The following is a 20525-nucleotide window of genomic DNA, read 5'->3' as shown; positions in this document are numbered from 1 at the left end:
GACTGATGAGAAGTAAATAATAAACAAATAAAGTAACATTACATTTATGTTGTATGATATAAATCATATAAATGGGATATTATTAATAATAACTAACATTACTCTTATTCTTACTCTAAAGCATTGTCATAATGCTTTTAATATGATTTAAAAAGTTATCAAAATGAAACGGTAAGTCAAACACTGACAGATCTGAGATTTAAAAGACAGCAGGAGGCAATAAAGATATAGATCAATACACAGAATTGTGTACTATCGGGGGGGGGGGGGTGCTTAAAGAAGGCTTAGTGTAGCCTTCAATGGATAGTATTTCATTTAATAATGAAGCAGCAGAACCAATTATACAAAACTTCTAAAATATGTTTATCTATTATGTGTTTCAAATTAGAAATGTAATCAATAAATCTGGGTACAATTTAGAAAATGTACTATAATAATTAATGTTGTACTTATTTGATAATGATTGCTGTTAGGCTGTCACCTTAAATCACAATACATTTGTTAAACATAAAATTATAAGTTTTAGAATAGATGGAAGAAAATCTTGTTTTTATAACCTTTGAATGAATCAACAATGGCACAACAATTTCACAGTTTGAGCTTGGAACAATAAAGTATGAACCTTGAGGATTACCTATTTTAAATAACGAACAACTTCATTATCACCTTGTAAAATGTATTGTTATTGGGCCGTCTGTACAATGTTAAATATGTTTAATGGCCAAAGGTATTGTTATATGCCGATTTGTCAAACTTTGAAGTTAAAATAAAGGCTTATGAATTCATTTCATCATTATGTTCAATAAGTGTTTGAAGATGAAACCCTTTAACCCAGAACCAAAGTTATATAATTATACCTATCAATTAATATCAAAATAATGCAATGCATATTAATAAAGAAAACAAAAACAAAAACATTTAAATATCTTTGTTTGACAATTTCTTTTTTACAAAACATCAGTTTTTTAATTTAATAAATCTAAATCATTTACATGAAGATCCAAATGGATTATAAATATTCTCTATAAATTGATTAACATTAAAACATCTGTTTAAACTACACCCATCATTCTAAGTTTCACTGTAAAGATAGCCTTTATTATAGACTGAATAAACCTCATCTGGTCAGCCCCTTGTCTGCATTTAGTCTTTCCCTAGTCTTTCCCTTGTCTTACCCTAGTGCACTACGAAGTGCACTGATGGTGAACTGATAGTGAACAAGAAGTTCACTAACTGTCAAGTTTGGTCTTAACAGTACTGTACATGAAAAATGTTCATTTTGTTGTTGTTTGTATTGTCTCAGCAAGTCCCGTAAAATATAAATCAACATTTTAGAAAGTGTTAATTTATGATACGATAAATGTATTGTTGTCATAAGTGCTTCAATTTTACGTTTAAAAGCGATTTCAAGTAGTTGATCATTTCCCGCGTTATTGTGACGTCATTTGATCAAATGTTTCGGGTTACGAGTGAGGTTTGTGCACATAAACTGGTTTAACCCCCCAGTAAATTTACATTTAACTGACCGTTCCAAGGCGGTACCAAACAATTCTTGATAAACATACCAATTATTTTTATATATACATGTATATATTATTTATGCACTGTGCTGCTTGTAGAGTTGTGTGCTGTTCTATGTTTCTTGTTTGTGAATTTGTGTTCTATGTCTTCTATTTTCTTACAACCAGCTATTTCAATTAATACATATAATCACGGTCGAATATAATACCTTGCACAAACTGTACATCTTTGTTTGTCGACAACGCATTTAATCGATAAACGGAACTACATGTAATATAAATAAAATTAAGTTCATGTCTTAACATATCACCTTGAAAATATTATCGAAATTTGCAGAAAAGTAACCACATGAAATACAGAAACTTGTTTTATGAACACAACTCAAATATACGGAACTATACATTCAGAACTTTGTATTGATAATTATTGCAAATACATATATAACGACAGGTGAAACAACACTATTCAATTAATATTGTACATGGTATATCACTGAACTTTTATTTTAAAATCAGGACAGTTAAGTTCTTTAGAGGTACTTATACCTCACAGATTGAATAAGGCAACAGTAAACATAGAACTTTTGATGGTCGACGACAACTAAATTCTTTTCCCGGTGTTGATATTCCTGCCATCGAAGAAGAACGACAAAAAAAACGCTGAAACAGACAACAATTCATGCATTCGAGCCATTGTATTTTTATAATTCACGAACATTTAATTATAAAACATTCACCTGGAAGTACTTTTGTATGTAATTTTTTAGTACATATGTGTAATAAATAGATTAAATATGCATTACCGAATGACATTTTATCAAGATAGTGAAAAACAATTAGCGTTCGAAGCGTTCCAAAGGTTTGAAAACTGATGCACTATAATATCACATATGGCCAAATACAAAAGAGGGTTTGTTTCCGATTTCACATTCCGCAACTAAATAGGGTAGGTACATGTAGGTAGGTAGGTGGGGATTTATTTTTATTACTATTTTTATTACTATTTATTATTATTATTATTATTATTATTATTATTATTATTATTATTATTATTTTTAGGTAAAGTTGTGTCTGAATATCATCTTCAAATTTCAAAACAATGCTATTTTGGTATGGATCAAAACGAATAAGAGCGTTCTATAAAAATACACGTTGGCGTATTTCCCAAGCGAAAAATAACCGAAAAGAAGTAATAAATATCAAAGGAGAAAAATCTAACGGTCAGAAAAAAATGTCATATGGAATTAAACGAAGCATTAATTGAATCGGGAGGTAGGTCAGGAGACCGGAGAGAAAAAATAAGCGCTACGCTTTAAATGCCTAGTTTAAAGATTGTTTGGCATGATAATCCCCTGCTGTGCTTCTCCTGTTAATTGCACTGGTGGTCGAATTTTCTGTATATTTGTTTGCTGGCTCAGGACTATTTAGAGTTGACACTTTTAGAGTAGATAATCTCATTGTCTCACGAATACATATAAACAATATGCATAGCTAATGTATTTTTTAATTAAAGCGATTGAAAACAATTAATAAACACATAAGAGTAAGATTTTTTTTAAAAGTGATATAACGTAATATATGTTTAATATATGTTTAAACCCACTTTAAACGCATGATCACTTTTGTTATCCACATTATGAAGCATCATGATTAAATCATAATAATGTGCTATTATAGTGTTTTTTCGAAGTTTTCAAATAAATAAATAATAAATTTTATGACAATGGCTATAATACTAGACTGTTACAAAATATCTATTTGACATAATGTGAAAAGCTTTGTAAACAAATTAACGCAAATTCTTCAATGTTCCTTCATTTTTAGTGTTAATTAACTCTATAAATTTGTGCATACTAGGATGTCGTAAATAGTAGGGCGGCAATGAAGAGTTTCGAACATTATTATACAATGTATACAATGGACATTCAATAACAAAATGGTATTCGTCTTCTAAAATATTACATTCGATACATTTTCTCTCTAGAACGGGTATTGATACAGGTCTAGCCCTTCTTCCAGTCTCTATATATAGTCTATGTGGGGAAACACATAATTTTGCTAAAGCTATTCTAAATTTACTATTATTGATTACATCTGAATGTGGCTGAGGCTTAAAACAAGTTTTATATCTATAAAAATTAGCCATGGTAGAATCCTGTAATCTTCCATTTCAGCCCTAAACAAACTGATCTTTTAAGCATTGTCGTACATTTGCGAGAAAATGTTATCTTATCATTGCCAACATCTTGGAAAAGCCAAACTTCATAAAAACCAAGAGAACACAATAAATCCTTTAAAAAAGAGCACCAGGATTTACGTTGTGGATAGGATTCCAACTCCCTTTTTAATATGGTGTAAACGTGTGTCACATATTTATTTTCTTTGGATTTTAAAATCTTTAACCAGAACCTAACTATGTTATAATATTACCTTCTCACTTGAAAGTCAGTTCGCCCTAATTCACCATATTTAAAATCATTTTGTGTATTTATTTGTACACCTAATATTCGTTTACAAAAATGAAGATGAATTCGTTCTAAAACCTTTCCCTTTACGAACCCCAGACCTCACTTCCATAGTTTAAAATGGGAATAAAAAGTTTACCAAAAAGTTCCATTCTATGACTCACTGATAGATCTGTAAATTTATGCAAATACTTATTCATTGCAAAAATGCTTTTAAGTGCTTGGCCCGCTATACAATTCTGTGCTTCAAAAAATGACCCCGTCGGGGTAAAATCAATACTTAAATATGTAAACTTACTTACAAGTAATTAACAACAAGTTTCCAACGATTCCAATAAGAGTCCAGTGTATTTCAACTTAATTTGCATTTCTTTAATACTTTTTGCAAAGATAACTATGTCGTCTGCGTATAACATATAAGCATTTTAAAAACATTAACCTCTAAACCTTCTAAGCCACTTGAGTTAAAAGAATCTTCTATGTCATTCAAAAACATGCTATATAAAAATGAAACAAACATTCACCAGGACGAACCCCTAACACACAGTCGATTTGATCACTTTTAAAACTAATTACATTGTTTCACCCTTGATTTTATAGACGAGTACATAGATCTAATGATGAGATATGTTTTGTTAATTTTTATAATAAAACATTCAGAACTGCACAGCAGGACACTCAGATCGGAAATCTGATGGACAGCACACGACAATAAAGATTAGGATCAATACACAGAAGTTGTGTATTTTACACGGAACTTGGGGGGGGGGGGGGGCACTTAAAGAACAAGGCTTAAACTAGGCCTTTAATGAGTATGATTTTTTCACGATCAAAATGCTAAATTTGGCAAAATGACCAATACCCCCTGCTGAGAGAAAGCCGGCTGATATGAATAGCCAGTGCCAGCCTATCAACATCTGGAAGTGTAGACCAACAAATCCTCCCACAATTGTACCGATGGACTATAAAGAGAAAAGAATACACAAAACTTTGGATCAAAAAAAGGGAATACACATCGTTTTACAACAAAAGAAACCAAAGCACAATGTTACATATGAAGAAAAACCAATGCACAATGTTATATATGAAGAGAAATCAATACAAAATGTTATATATCAAGAGAAACCAATGTCCAATGTTATATATCAAGCGAAGGGATTGCTAATTGTTATATATCAAGAGAAGGGATTGCTAATTGTTATATATCAAGAGAAGGTTATGCTTTAGTGTTATATATCAAGAGAAACCAATACACAATGTTAAATATCAAGAGAAGGGAATTCTCCGTGTTATATATCAAGAAAAACCAATGCACAATGTTATATATCCAGAGAATGGAATGCTCAGTGTTTAATATCAAGAGAAGGAAACGTGTTGTATAAATAGTTGAAACCAAGGTAGTGACTTTATCGTAATAACTTTATTCCTTTGCTTTATGGTAACTCACATACCTAAAGGGTGTGGATGTCAATGACGCTGTATAACAAACACAACAACAGCAATCATAGCAATACTTACAACTGCCACGAACATAAATCCCATGCTCACTGCCATATTTTCTACACCAAACAGTTGTCCAAGTGTTGATGGTCCTATGGCCCATAGCCCTACAAAAACGCGTGTATGTTTTTGGTATCATCACAGGGTACAATTTTTAATTGCCATAAAATGGTACGTCACAATGCAGTTTTACAAACCGATGTTTACAAGGACAAAAAGGCTCTATTCATGTTACTGTTATGCAAACCATGTATCCCAAAGAAAGTACGTAAATGACCGCATTGACTCACCACAATAACTCCCATACATTCCACATATCCATAGTAAGAAGAATATTTTGTGCATTTTTTCGGTATACATAATAGTACACGACAATATTGTAAAAATCATCGACAGCCACTTTATCGCGAACTGGAAACAACAATAACATAGATGCCTAAGATGGTACATAAAGATTTCCTACACACAATAAGAGCAACGCTCTTCAAGTAATACAAAATAAATAACTAAACACCACTACTAAAGATTTATCTTTTTATAGTTTTGCTACATTAAATTAATTAATTATAGACAAAAAACATGTAGATGCTGTCATTTCAATGCAAAAACCTCACATGAGTAAAGTGTTTAAAGGACTTCGTACGCGTGAAGATATCATGGGCTTAGAGTTATACTTACAATATGGTACAGTGAAATGATTAAATACAAAATCTCCGTATCTTTAAAGCCAAGCATTCTTACCTCAAAGCCGTACTTGTCCATAATAACACCCCATACTGGTCTCAACAAGCAGTTAAATATAGACGACATCGACCCAATAAGTGCAAGAAAATGATCATCTGATATGAATGTTTGCCCATAGTCCTGAAATAAGGTACGATCATTATTAAAGGAGATCCTTGACCAGCATATATATATATATATATATATATATATATATATATATATATATATATATATATATATATATATATATATATGCTGGTAAAGGATATATATATATATATATATATATATATATATATATATATATATATATATATATATATATATATATAATTTTACCATTCACAAACACTATACAGAGTTGTAACGTTAAGATTATATACTGTGATGTGTGCCTAAGTCATATATTCATAGAACACAAATATATGTCTTACTATTTACAAATCGCTACTACTAATTACTATTTTACCTTTTTCTTATCAAGTTCTACACGTTAAATTAAAATCAAATATATGTTGCTGTTTGTCAACGTTGGTACTTCAACCATACTTATTTAAAGTTACCTTGTAGAAACTGTTGGCAAACTGGAGACCACAAAATATCAAAAATAGGATCCACATCCATATCCAGGCATTCTTGTTTTTGATTACTCTCAGCATAATAACAAGGGCAGACTCCCTGTAGCGTTAGAATAAGAAACATACATTTACAGCGTGCAATATCAGTTTAACCATAGCTGAGTTTTGAACAAGCGAAATGTTAAACTAAGACCATTAATACGCATATGATTACAGTTTCAGTTTCAGTTTATTGGCAATATCAGCAAATATATCATTTTGGCCCAAAATAAGTCCACACAGATGTCCACAAATCTTTATTTACAAATAAATGATAGCTGACGCTATGTACCTTGGCATTAAGTTAATTCCTTGGTTGACCATCAGCTCTTCATCTTCACGCAAATGGTGCAGACATCCTTCCTGTTACAAACACATACATATAAGCATGGTATTGAATATTGTTGTGATTAATAAGTAATAAAAATTATACAATGTTTCTGTTACAGATGATAACGTTTATTGGCAACATCGTCTGAGTACTTGGATGCCTTTGCATCATAATACAGTGGAAACTACGGGGACAAGGCCAATCGTCTAATATTCAACGATGAACCAGTTTAGAGTCACATGTTTTACGCCTGACCATTACAGTGATACACACAACGTCTTAATATTACAATAGAAGATAACATTTTATACATTTAACAATCAAATAATTGTATTAGTAAATGGTGGGTTATCGCCGCGGAATGGTGGTATTACATTGACCAACATCGTTTGTGTTTCATATGACAGGGGGTGCCTTGAGTTATATTACCTGACCCGGGACAGGTGGAGGAGTAACGGCTATGATCCCAATGACACACATTGCAAGATATATCCCTGCCAGTAACAGAAACACGTACGGGACACGGTCCAACACAGCCTTTTGGGTGAAGTATCTGTGTGGAAATAATGCTAGTATATGCTTACACAGTATTTTGCATGTCGACGTAGTAAATAATTTCTATTATCCTTGTATTTTTCAAAAAGCATGTTTTCGGAGTAAATGATTGCTTAAAAACTACGCTACACTTCAATCTTTCAACAGTCTCTTCCACATATGATTTTCAAATGAATGACGTGTCATTGATCAGATAATTGTAACTTTTAAAAACGCTTTTAATTTTCGTACACTGGAGCACAGTTTGACTCCAACACTGAATGAAGGAAAATTATAAATGGATGTATTGTATGTTTTTATTACAAGCAAATATAACTTATTATGTAAAGGCATTGTAGAAGAAAAAGTACTCCCCTTCGAAATCGGATGTTATTACTCAAAATGACATGCTCCAATAAAATACAAAATAGAAGTGGTAAAGAAAGATATCATACCAATGTCATGAGGGTAATTATTTATAATAAATCGCTGAAATATTGAGGAAACTGTGAGAACGTCTTTCATGAATATATTTAGAGGGAGGAACACCAGCGGCTACGAGAGCTGTTTTGGGTACTTAGGGTCTAGTTTTTAAGATGAGTTTATCTTACGTCACATTAATTTTTCTAGATACCATTTTCGAAATTTAAAAGGCTAAACCTTAAGGCTAGTTTTAGTTTTGCTGGCCACCGTGGAAATAGCCTGCCAACATTATTCTATTTTTAGTATTTGAGGCAATGAGAATGTTAATTAGTGATCTCCAACCTTAATATACAAACTTTTTATTCCCAGCTTCTACAAGATCTGGAGACAGGTTATTAGGGTTGATAAAACCAGTGACAACGAAGTTGAATATAAATGCACCACCGCCGTAGCCACAGACGATCAATCCCACAGCAAATGTGGGGTGCTTCGGAATCCACTGCATGAAAAAGTAGAACAAAAAAGAACTTCATTATGTTTATTTATGTTGTACTTCCTGGTACATTAAATAAGAATAAACATTTTTCGAACCGTGAACAGAAGTAGTGTCTAGAAAATGAAGTTAAATATTATTTTACTCAAATCATACAATGGTATTAATGCTGGACTATCCCAGCGGTCAATTAATTACGAGCATGTTCAAGAGCACACTGAGTAAATATAGACAAACACACCGCGAGACTCACAACGTCAACGATGTTTCATTGAGCATTCGTTGTCGCTGGTGCATTGTGTGTCTCGCAATGTAAATCATTAAGTGTCTGTTTAGCTTGGATTGTAATAATCCGTTCATGTTCATTCGAAGTGAGTTATTAAATACCTTGGCTGCGTTTTGTGCAGGGGGGCCGTATGCAATTGATGCTCCAAAATTTGCCAGCATACCATAGGTTAATGACACCAGCGCCAGAGAACTTTTGATGGTAAAATAGCTGAGGGCGACTCCAGAACTGAATCATTGATACAAAGCTACATACTACATACATTTCATGCTAAACCTGGACATTGAAAGGACACTTCTTACGTACACAGCCACAGTGTACAAATCAATCAAATGTAGAGGACCAACACACGAACCATACAATAACAGGATTAAATGATAATTTCTTTTATAAACTAAGGTTTATAGGGTCGGTCATATATAGCGTGCCAACCAACCCATTCTTCATTATCTTCATTCCCATATAATATAATAAAGAAACAGATACGTGTTAATTTGTGAGCGATTAAAATGATTCAAATTAAACTAAATGTGTAAGACATGATCATGTCTATTTTACAACACCAAGATCATATATGGCCACAAAAAACACAAACAAAAGCGGTGAATTTAGATTTAAAAAATAGTATATTATTTATATCGTATTTTTGTTTTAAATGAAATAAGTTCGCCTTTAAAAAGCAAATATACTATATGTATGTATATATATATAAATATATATATATATATATATATATATATATATATATATATATATATATATATATATATATATATATATATTAGAGAGAGAGAGAGAGAGAGAGAGAGAGGGTATGTCACGAGTCGTCATATAATACGTTCTTTTATTAAACGAGGTCAGGAAATGTGGCAGTAATGGCACCTTTGGTGAGCTTACTAACATATGTCCTGGACGAGTTGAATAAAAGTGTGTATAATATGATGACGAGTGTCAGATCCTTTGTGTCTTATCTTTTTACCTGCGCCGATGATGAGTCGAATATACCACAAACTGATAAATAAATCACGGTCTCTTCCCGAGCTACACATGCATTGCAGAAATAAAGTAGGCCACTCGAGACAATTTAAAACACAATATAAATGATAAGCTATATCCGATCGTTTTAATATTGTTTATAAGATAAAATGAAAACAGAGATTATATACAGTAAATTCACATCACTTACACTATACTTTTAACAAATTTTGCTTTCTTTTAAATGGTGACGTCCCACCAGGTGCCATGACGTCATAATTTTAATTCTTTTTAAATACAAAAAGTGGTGAACGGTTTAAGCATGTTTTTCAAAAAATCAAGAGGAAATATCACGTTTTCCTCTGATCATCTAAATGGGAAATGAACTACTTTATTAAATTAAATATTTATAATATAGACCAAACATGCACGCCGCGGCCTACATTTTGTTATAACCTTTCCAGAAAATCAAGTAAATAATAATAATAAATGCTAAACATATAAATTTGAGGTTCTAAAGTAACATCGTTGTGCTTGTAAATATATTTACCGGTAGGAAATATACGCAAAAATTGCACCTAAAATGATCTAGCTGAAAAGAATAATCAGGGGGACCTGGCATGCTGACGAACCCACATAGAAATCGGCCTACCCTCACCCTTTTAGCAAAACTAAGATCCATGGCATAGCATATGATAACTTGTGTAAATATCCAACTATCTGTACCACTTACCAGAACAGAGCGCATCCAATGCTGCATGCCACTTTCACACCCCATTTCCTGTCCAAGATCCCGCCAAGGGTCATTGCAACAGGGGACAAAATGGTCGCTGCGTTCATTATCCAAATATTGTCCTCATTACGCAGAGAGTGTTCGCTCGTGCGGTTCTTCAGGTACGATATCATGTACGGGCTGATGTTGCCTGAAAGAGCAATACTAATGTATGTTAAGTTTTGCAAATTAACTTTTAAGTCTTGAAGAAGTGGATGAGCGTGGCTTTAACTCCGCCCCGATCTACGAAGTGGATATTCAAATCAAGTGCAGAATTCACAGCGTTCCATCGAACTCACTCCTTTGAAAAAACGACTGCCGCCATCAGTGAACTGGCGTATACGTTTACGCATCAAATGTAACAAACGACTGACGAGGTGCGCAGATACCACCGCCAGAATCTTTATATTGATAATTTTCATTGGTGTTTCAAACGTGTTTTGGTGCTTTTGCAAACAGTCGTAAATCGTTGGTTCCGTGTTGTTGTTTTTTTACCGTTGCTGCACAATATTATTGGTGCTCGCACATATTTACGGGTAAATCGCAATCGTCATTTTACCACATTTACTGTATCTCCATTTCATATAGAGCAGATTTGACGGTGAGTACAAACTTCTATCTTCGCATAGATTATTTTGTCGGTCTACATGATTTGGTACAGACGTTTTTTTTCCATAGTTCTCGGATCCCTCTGCACATGCGCGAAGTAACTATGACTGACAGCCAATGGTGCCGTTGTTTTGACGCAGTTGAAGCTTACGTCATGAACGCAAATTTGAAATAGATTTGTAATCAGCTATCGAATCTTATAAACAACTATTCAGTACACATTTATAAATATTTATGTGACAAAATACAAATAAAAAATAATTAAGCATTTACGTTAGATCTTCTACTTTTATTATTCTCTTTCTAGTATACAACCAAGCAAGCACAATCCAATACCAAAATGTCCAATTTTTGTTGATATTCATTCTCATGCCAAAATAATTCAGAATAGCGTTACTGAAGAGCAAACCATCTTTATGAAATACATCATCCCAGTAACTGTACCACGCAAACGTACTGCGGTACATACAATTATGATAATCCAAAATCCTACAATTCGTTGATATATAACGAAAAGTATCCTAAAAGTTTATCTGTCGGTCCTTTACCCTTTTTGTATAACAGACATTTTATTGCATCTGCTGTAATGAACAAATATCATGATTATGAAATATTCACAATGCCGGGACAATTTACCATCGTACGATTCTCATTTACTGATTTTATTAAGCTATTTAACTCCTGGGCGATTTAAATTTTGCGTCCATATACCACGTGACTACAAAGAGGGGGGAGGTAGTGAGTAAAATAAATGCGAACAACTACATGTAATAACTAATGGCGTTCTACAGGGAATGAATGAATATGAGGCGAGTTTCTCGGCCTGCGGCCTCGCTGCGCTAACTCCATCTTCTGTAGATCTCCAAAATGAACTCTTCCATATACATAGAGCAAAGTTTCGAATAAATATTTAGTTTATCTTCAAATTTTACAATGAAAATAGTAACATAGAAAACATCACTTCTTATAAACAATGAGATAAGTATATGAATGTAATAATTATTAGCGTCGGGTTAAACGGAAAAGCATACTTAAAACGCCACTTCATTATTCATTTTTCTCATTATGAAAGCAATACAAAATATGTTACATGTATATCAATGTTTAAATAATGAAATAAAGCCGCTAGGCCGAAACATAAAATATAAGTCTGTTTCCGATATCACTACCAAGAAATAATGTTATCTTTGACGGGATTAGTCGAATAAAAATATATTTGAAGAGGGTTGTTTTCACGTTAAGAACCCCGTAAACATTTTGTCATGGTCAATATTAAAAAGATAACCTATGATTACTGTTTATTCGCATGTTGAAACATGAAACACTTTAATTTGATAAAACGCCTTTTTTACATAAATACATATTCAATGGCGTTGTACAAATAAATAAAATGAATGTAAAAGCAAGTTAATGGAAGAAATGTGCATTTAACTGCTAAACTGTTATAAGTTAAAAATTAACAAGCAATCTGAAATGATTCCAATATATTTCAAAAACCTAAAAAAAATCATATTATAAAACTCATCATGATACACGTACGTAATGAAATATTGCATTCACAACATAAGAAAATGTTGACAGTATTTTTTCTTTAATACACTTTCCTTACTATCACAGTCACTACTGTCTCTAAAATAATGCATAAAGGTCTCTAAAGTAATGTGTTTTCCGTTTCATCTTAAAAGTTTCTACAGTTTTTGAGTTTCTGATACTAAGAGGCAACTCATTCCACAATTTTGGTCCTACAGTAGAAAAACTCATGTCACTTAAAGTTCTCCTCTTATTGAATGGTACAAGATCGGAACAAAAACAATACAAACAAATAAAATCGCGAGAAAAAATAAGTGTATGTTGGAAATCCGGAAACAAAGTTTCATAAACGCTTTACGTATATTTACAGCAATTGTGCATTGCATGTGCAAGTTAAATCTGAACTCACCAAATATGTAGAAACTGCCTAAACACAAATGTATACTGATACTTCCTCCTATCACAAATATCAAGGGAAGTAAAAGCCCCATCTTCTTGCAGTTTTACTTAAAACATATTAATTTAAATCCAAATACTTTTCTTTGTGTAGTCACTTCATTAGCATCGTTTATAATTGTTATACAAGTGGGCTTACTTGAATTTCAGCATTACATATAACATGAGTATGGTTATGGTAACGGTTATGGTAACTGTCAAATACAAATACAAAAAGATGACAATACATAACATTGACATGAAATGATTAGATTACAACACATGCGTTCAGTCACATTAGCTTACTTAATCGTAAATATGTTTACAGATTTCGAGGTCAAGTATTACACATGCAGATATTGTATCAGCAGCATGATCAAATATTTTCATTGTTTGAAGTGTATTTGTTTAGCTTAGTTTTACGACCTAGGTGAGACCTAAATATATATGTGAGAATTTCAAACTGTGATTGTATAAAGGTGAAACATATATATGAGCATGTCCATCTGTGATTGAATAAAGGTAAAAACCTATATATTAACACGCCCATCTGTGATTGTATAAAGATGAAACATATTTATGAGCACGTCCATCTGTGATTGTATAAAGGTGAAACATATATATGAGCACGTCCATCTGTGATTGTATAAAGGTAAAACATATATACGAGCACGTCAATCTGTGATTGTATAAAGGTGAAACATATATACGAGCACGTCAATCTGTGATTGTATAAAGGTGAAACATATATACGAGCACGTCAATCTGTGATTGTATAAAAGTAAAACATATTTATGAGCACGTCCATCTGTGATTGTATAAAGGTAAAACATATATACGAGCACGTCAATCTGTGATTGTATAAAGGTGAAAAATATTTATGAGCACGTCCATCTGTGATTGTATAAAGGTAAAACATATATACGAGCACGTCAATCTGTGATTGTATAAAGGTAAAACATATATACGAGCACGTCAATCTGTGATTGTATAAAGGTGAAACATATATACGAGCACGTCAATCTGTGATTGTATAAAGGTGAAACCTATTTATGAACACGTCTATCTGTGATTGTATAAAGGTGAAACATATATACGAGCACGTCCATCTGTGATTGTATAAAGGTGAAACATATATACGAGCACGTCAATCTGTGATTGTATAAAGGTGAAACATATATATGAGCACGTCTATCTGTGATTGTATAAAGGTGAAACATATATATGAGCACGTCCATCTGTGATTGTATAAAGGTGAAACATATATATGAGCACGTCCATCTGTGATTGTATAAAGGTGAAACATATATATGAGCACGTCTATCTGTGATTGTATAAAGGTGAAACATATATATGAGCACGTCCATCTGTGATTGTATAAAGGTGAAACATATATATGAGCACGTCCATCTGTGATTGTATAAAGGTGAAACATATATATGAGCACGTCAATCTGTGATTGTATAAAGGTAAAACATATATACGAGCACGTCCATCTGTGATTGTATAAAGGTGAAACATATATACGAGCACGTCCATCTGTGATTGTATAAAGGTGAAACATATATATGAGCACGTCCATCTGTGATTGTATAAAGGTGAAACATATATATGAGCACGTCAATCTGTGATTGTATAAAGGTGAAACATATTTATGAGCACGTCCATCTGTGATTGTATAAAGGTGAAACATATATATGAGCACGTCAATCTGTGATTGTATAAAGGTAAAACATATATATGAGCACGTCAATCTGTGATTGTATAAAGGTGAAACATATATACGAGCACGTCAATCTGTGATTGTATAAAGGTGAAACATATATATGAGCACGTCAATCTGTGATTGTATAAAGGTGAAACATATATATGAGCATGTCAATCTGTGATTGTATAAAGGTGCTATCCCTATATATGAGCACGTCTATCTGTGATTGTATAAAGGTGCTACCCCTATATATGAGCACGTCCATCTGTGATTGTATAAAGGTGAAACATATATATGAGCACGTCAATCTGTGATTGTATAAAGGTGAAACATATTTATGAGCACGTCCATCTGTGATTGTATAAAGGTGAAACATATATATGAGCACGTCCATCTGTGATTGTATAAAGGTGAAACCTATTTATGAGCACGTCTATCTGTGATTGTATAAAGGTGAAACATATATATTAACACGCCCATCTGTGATTGCATAAAGGTGAAACATATATATTAACACGCCCATCTGTGATTGTATAAAGGTGAAACCTATTTATGAGCACGCCCATCTGTGATTGTATAAAGGTGAAACATATATACGAGCACGTCTATCTGTGATTGTATAAAAGTGAAACATATATATTAACACGCCCATCTGTGATTGTATAAAGATGAAACATATATATTAACACGTCCATCTGTGATTGTATAAAGGTGAAACATATATATTAACACGCCCATCTGTGATTGTATAAAGGTGAAACATATATATTAACACGCCCATCTGTGATTGTATAAAGGTGAAACCTATTTATGAGCACGTCCATCTGTGATTGTATAAAGGTGAAACATATATACGAGCACGTCTATCTGTGATTGTATAAAGGTGAAACATATATATTAACACGCCCATCTGTGATTGTATAAAGATGAAACATATATATTAACACGTCCATCTGTGATTGTATAAAGGTGAAACATATATATTAACACGCCCATCTGTGATTGTATAAAGGTGAAACATATATATTAACACGCCCATCTGTGATTGTATAAAGATGAAACATATATATTAACACGTCTATCTGTGATTGTATAAAGGTGAAACATATATATGAGCACGTCTATCTGTGATTGTATAAAGGTGAAACATATATATTAACACGTCCATCTGTGATTGTATAAAGGTGAAACATATTTATGAGCACGTCTATCTGTGATTGTATAAAGGTGAAACATATATATTAACACGCCCATCTGTGATTGTATAAAGGTGAAACCTATTTATGAGCACGCCCATCTGTGATTGTATAAAGGTGAAACATATATACGAGCACGTCTATCTGTGATTGTATAAAAGTGAAACATATATATTAACACGCCCATCTGTGATTGTATAAAGATGAAACATATATATTAACACGTCCATCTGTGATTGTATAAAGGTGAAACATATATATTAACACGCCCATCTGTGATTGTATAAAGGTGAAACATATATATTAACACGCCCATCTGTGATTGTATAAAGGTGAAACCTATTTATGAGCACGTCCATCTGTGATTGTATAAAGGTGAAACATATATACGAGCACGTCTATCTGTGATTGTATAAAGGTGAAACATATATATTAACACGCCCATCTGTGATTGTATAAAGATGAAACATATATATTAACACGTCCATCTGTGATTGTATAAAGGTGAAACATATATATTAACACGCCCATCTGTGATTGTATAAAGGTGAAACATATATATTAACACGCCCATCTGTGATTGTATAAAGGTGAAACATATATACGAGCACGTCTATCTGTGATTGTATAAAGGTGAAACATATATACGAGCACGTCTATCTGTGATTGTATAAAGGTGAAACATATATATTAACACGCCCATCTGTGATTGTATAAAGATGAAACATATATATTAACACGTCCATCTGTGATTGTATAAAGGTGAAACATATTTATGAGCACGTCCATCTGTGATTGTATAAAGGTGAAACATATATATGAGCACGTCAATCTGTGATTGTATAAAGGTGAAACATATATATGAGCACGTCAATCTGTGATTGTATAAAGGTGAAACATATATATGAGCACGTCAATCTGTGATTGTATAAAGGTGAAACATATATATGAGCACGTCCATCTGTGATTGTATAAAGGTGAAACATATATATGAGCACGTCTATCTGTGATTGTATAAAGGTGAAACCTATTTATGAGCACGTCCATCTGTGATTGTATAAAGGTGAAACATATATATGAGCACGTCTATCTGTGATTGTATAAAGGTGCTACCCCTATATATGAGCACGTCTATCTGTGATTGTATAAAGGTGCTACCCCTATATATGAGCACGTCTATCTGTGATTGTATAAAGGTGCTACCCCTATATATAAGCACGTCCATCTGTGATTGTATAAAGGTGAAACCTATATATGAGCACGTCTATCTGTGATTGTACAAAGGTGAAACCTATTTATGAGCACGTCTATCTGTGATTGTATAAAGGTGAAACATATATATGAGCACGTCTATCTGTGATTGTATAAAGGTGAAACATATATATGAGCACGTCTATCTGTGATTGTATAAAGGTGAAACCTATATATGAGCACGTCCATCTGTGATTGTATAAAGGTGAAACATATATATGAGCACGTCTATCTGTGATTGTATAAAGGTGAAACATATATATGAGCACGTCTATCTGTGATTGTATAAAGGTGAAACATATATATGAGCACGTCAATCTGTGATTGTATAAAGGTGAAACCTATATATGAGCACGTCTATCTGTGATTGTATAAAGGTGAAACCTATATATGAGCACGTCTATCTGTGATTGTATAAAGGTGAAACATATATATGAGCACGTCTATCTGTGATTGTATAAAGGTGAAACCTATATATGAGCACGTCTATCTGTGATTGTATAAAGGTGAAACCTATATATGAGCACGTCTATCTGTGATTGTATAAAGGTGCTACCCCTATATATGAGCACGTCTATCTGTGATTGTATAAAGGTGCTACCCCTATATATGAGCACGTCTATCTGTGATTGTATAAAGGTGAAACCTATATATGAGCACGTCCATCTGTGATTGTATAAAGGTGAAACATATATATGAGCACGTCTATCTGTGATTGTATAAAGGTGAAACATATATATGAGCACGTCCATCTGTGATTGTATAAAAGGCACGTCTATCTGTGATTGTATAAATGTGAAACAGATAAATGAGCATGTCAATCAGTGATTGTATAAAGTGATACCTTTACTCTGAACAATATTTCTAGACGTCCACTAGGTGTTTGATTTAACTATGAGAATGAAATAAAAAATCTCAAACTTGTTCAATACACACGTTTATTCATTTTATTGCAATCATTTTTATAGAATTTCATTAAAATAGTTAATTCATTTGGAATAACAATATATAAGTTGGTCACCCACAAAATTAATCCACAAAGTACTAAATTTAGTAGCTTGTCAGTTGTCCAGCATTTACAGCAATTTCTGCATTGCACTTGACAGCCGCATTGAAACCACATAACTGTTTATGTAGTTATGTGGGATAATGTCCTACATGAGACGAATATCACGCGCTCACGAGATCGTCGACATTGTTTCATTTGGGCAAAGCCCTAGCTTTCCCCTTTAACATGTCCCATAAATGTTCTATCGGATTCAGATCTGGGCTTTTAGCATGAAAATCTTGAAAACGAATGTTGTTTGTTGCCAGCATATTCCACGTGCTACATGACAAGGTGCATTGTCTTGCAACAACATCATGCCCCGATTAGCTTGAGTGTAGCTTCTAAAGTACAGGTTAAATAACGTCGTTCTGGTATCTCACTGCGTTTAAGTTACCATGGATATGGACAGTTGGGGTCTTGATGTTCATTGAAATTCCTGCCCAGACCATCACGGAATCACCGGCAAACTGATTTGCGTTATCCAGACGGCATTCCCTGTTTCGCTCTCCCCACCGTCGGTCAATTCGCACGCACCCTTCTGGCTCACGGAACTTCAATCTGGTTTCGTCCACAAAAACAACATTATCCCCGTCAGCTCTAGTAGACCGTACTCTAGTAGATTCTCACTCGCCCATGTTAAGCCATGCTGCTCTTAGTCTCGCTATAAGGACAGGAACGGTCCTCTTTGTCGTTGACGAAGCCGGAGTGAAACGGTTGCGTAGGTAAAATAGATCTGCTAGTATAAACACGGTTACTAAACTCCAGCTCCACCACTTACAAGTGATGCAAAGAAAATGAGCTGGCGACACTTCATAACATTCTGGCGCATGTAAATATAACTGGTATGTATAATATCCGCCACACACAACAAAACTGATAAGCACTTCTTTAAAAGGAAATATGCACATACTCATAAAAGTATAGTATAGTATGTAAAACACTATGTTATTTTGGCCGCAAAAAATACCCGACAGCGCTACCACTACTCGATAGCTCCATCACTAGAGCAACAGCGCCAAAACTTTTATTAGTGTGTTTATGAGTGTATTCATATGATACATATACATGTACATGTGTGTCTCTGAGTGTATTAAGTGATGTCTATTCACGTGCATGAGTGTCTATGATTGGATTATGGTGATACCTAAGTATGTACATGTGTGTCTCTGAGTGTATAAGGTGATGTCTATTCACGTGCATGAGTGTCTATGATTGGATTATGGTGATACCTAAATATGTACATGTGTGTCTATGAGTGTATAAGGTGATGTCTAATCACGCTCATGAGTGTCTATGAGTGTATAAAGGTGAACATATACATGTACATGTGTGTCTCTGAGTGTATAAGGTGATGTCTAATCACGCTCATGAATGTCTATGATTGGATTATGGTGATACCTAAGTATGTACATGTGTGTCTCTGAGTGTATAAAGTGATGTCTATTCACGTGCATGAATGTCTATGATTGGATTATGGTGATACCTAAATTTGTACATGTTAGTCTATGAGCGTATAAGGTGATGTCTATTCACGCTCATGAGTGTCTATGAGTGTATAAAGGTGATACATATACATGTACATGTGTGTCTCTGAGTGTATAAGGTGATGTCTATTCACGCTCATGAGTGTCTATGATTGGATTATGGTTAGTGTTTGAAAATCGGACTACATTTGCTATCGATAATCGAATCGAATCGGACCAAGCATTTTGATTTACTATCGGACAATAATCGAAAGTTCATAATATCAGTAAGGAATACATTCTTTATACATAGTATCAACATGATCATTTAAGGTTAAACCTGGAATCAGTACGTTTGATGCTATAGTCATGCTTTTTGCAACAGTAAGTAAATTTCAATGACTTATTTTTGGCTTTAATAACTTAACGAAAACACATAACAACACAACACGTATACTTAATAATTGCACATCTATTGCAAAATGATGCACACCGCTTCAAGTAAGTTATCTTAGCATTTTATCTATCTAAAAGCATCTTAAATATTTGTGAACCAGCTTAACATTTAATAAAGTTCATGAACCTTTCACAAAAAAGTAAATTAGTTATTAACAAACGATACCAAAAAAGGTTTCAAAACAAA

The 20525-nt window shown here is 33.3% G+C and overlaps 1 protein-coding gene across 3 annotated transcripts; it reads right to left on the bottom strand.

The window, feature by feature from the left end:
• Positions 1 to 1066: 1066 nt before the first annotated feature.
• LOC128219536 (uncharacterized MFS-type transporter YhjX-like) lies at positions 1067 to 13460 on the bottom strand. 3 transcript variants are annotated; one of them, XM_052927356.1, is made up of 12 exons: positions 13191 to 13460; positions 10604 to 10793; positions 8997 to 9123; positions 8473 to 8615; positions 7589 to 7712; positions 7121 to 7191; positions 6775 to 6889; positions 6227 to 6349; positions 5776 to 5896; positions 5504 to 5592; positions 4848 to 4947; positions 1067 to 2180 (listed from the first exon to the last, which is right to left on the bottom strand). In XM_052927356.1, exons 1-12 carry the CDS (start codon positions 13270 to 13272, stop codon positions 2122 to 2124), a joined length of 1344 nt encoding a protein of 447 aa, XP_052783316.1. In that variant the 5' UTR covers positions 13273 to 13460; the 3' UTR covers positions 1067 to 2121. The 3 variants fall into 3 exon arrangements, with proteins under 3 accessions (XP_052783316.1, XP_052783319.1, XP_052783317.1); XM_052927359.1 differs by lacking the exon at positions 13191 to 13460 and adding an exon at positions 12791 to 12963; XM_052927357.1 differs by lacking the exon at positions 4848 to 4947.
• Positions 13461 to 20525: the final 7065 nt, after the last annotated feature.

This window comes from Mya arenaria, chromosome 15 (assembly GCF_026914265.1).
Source record: "Mya arenaria isolate MELC-2E11 chromosome 15, ASM2691426v1".
NCBI lineage: Eukaryota > Metazoa > Mollusca > Bivalvia > Myida > Myidae > Mya > Mya arenaria.
The sequence above is the reverse complement of the archived record's forward strand: the minus strand, read 5'-3'. Positions and strand labels throughout refer to the sequence as shown.

Coding starts and splice junctions, on each gene's coding strand:
- LOC128219536 (XM_052927356.1), bottom strand. CDS start 13,272: ATGGGGCTTTTACTTCCCTTGATATTTGTGATAGGAGGAAGTATCAGT. Junction 7,713..8,472: donor GTAGAAGCTGGGAATAAAAA/GTTTGTATATTA, acceptor ATTTCCACACAG/ATACTTCACCCAAAAGGCTG. Junction 7,192..7,588: donor CTCCACCTGTCCCGGGTCAG/GTAATATAACTC, acceptor TGTTTGTAACAG/GAAGGATGTCTGCACCATTT.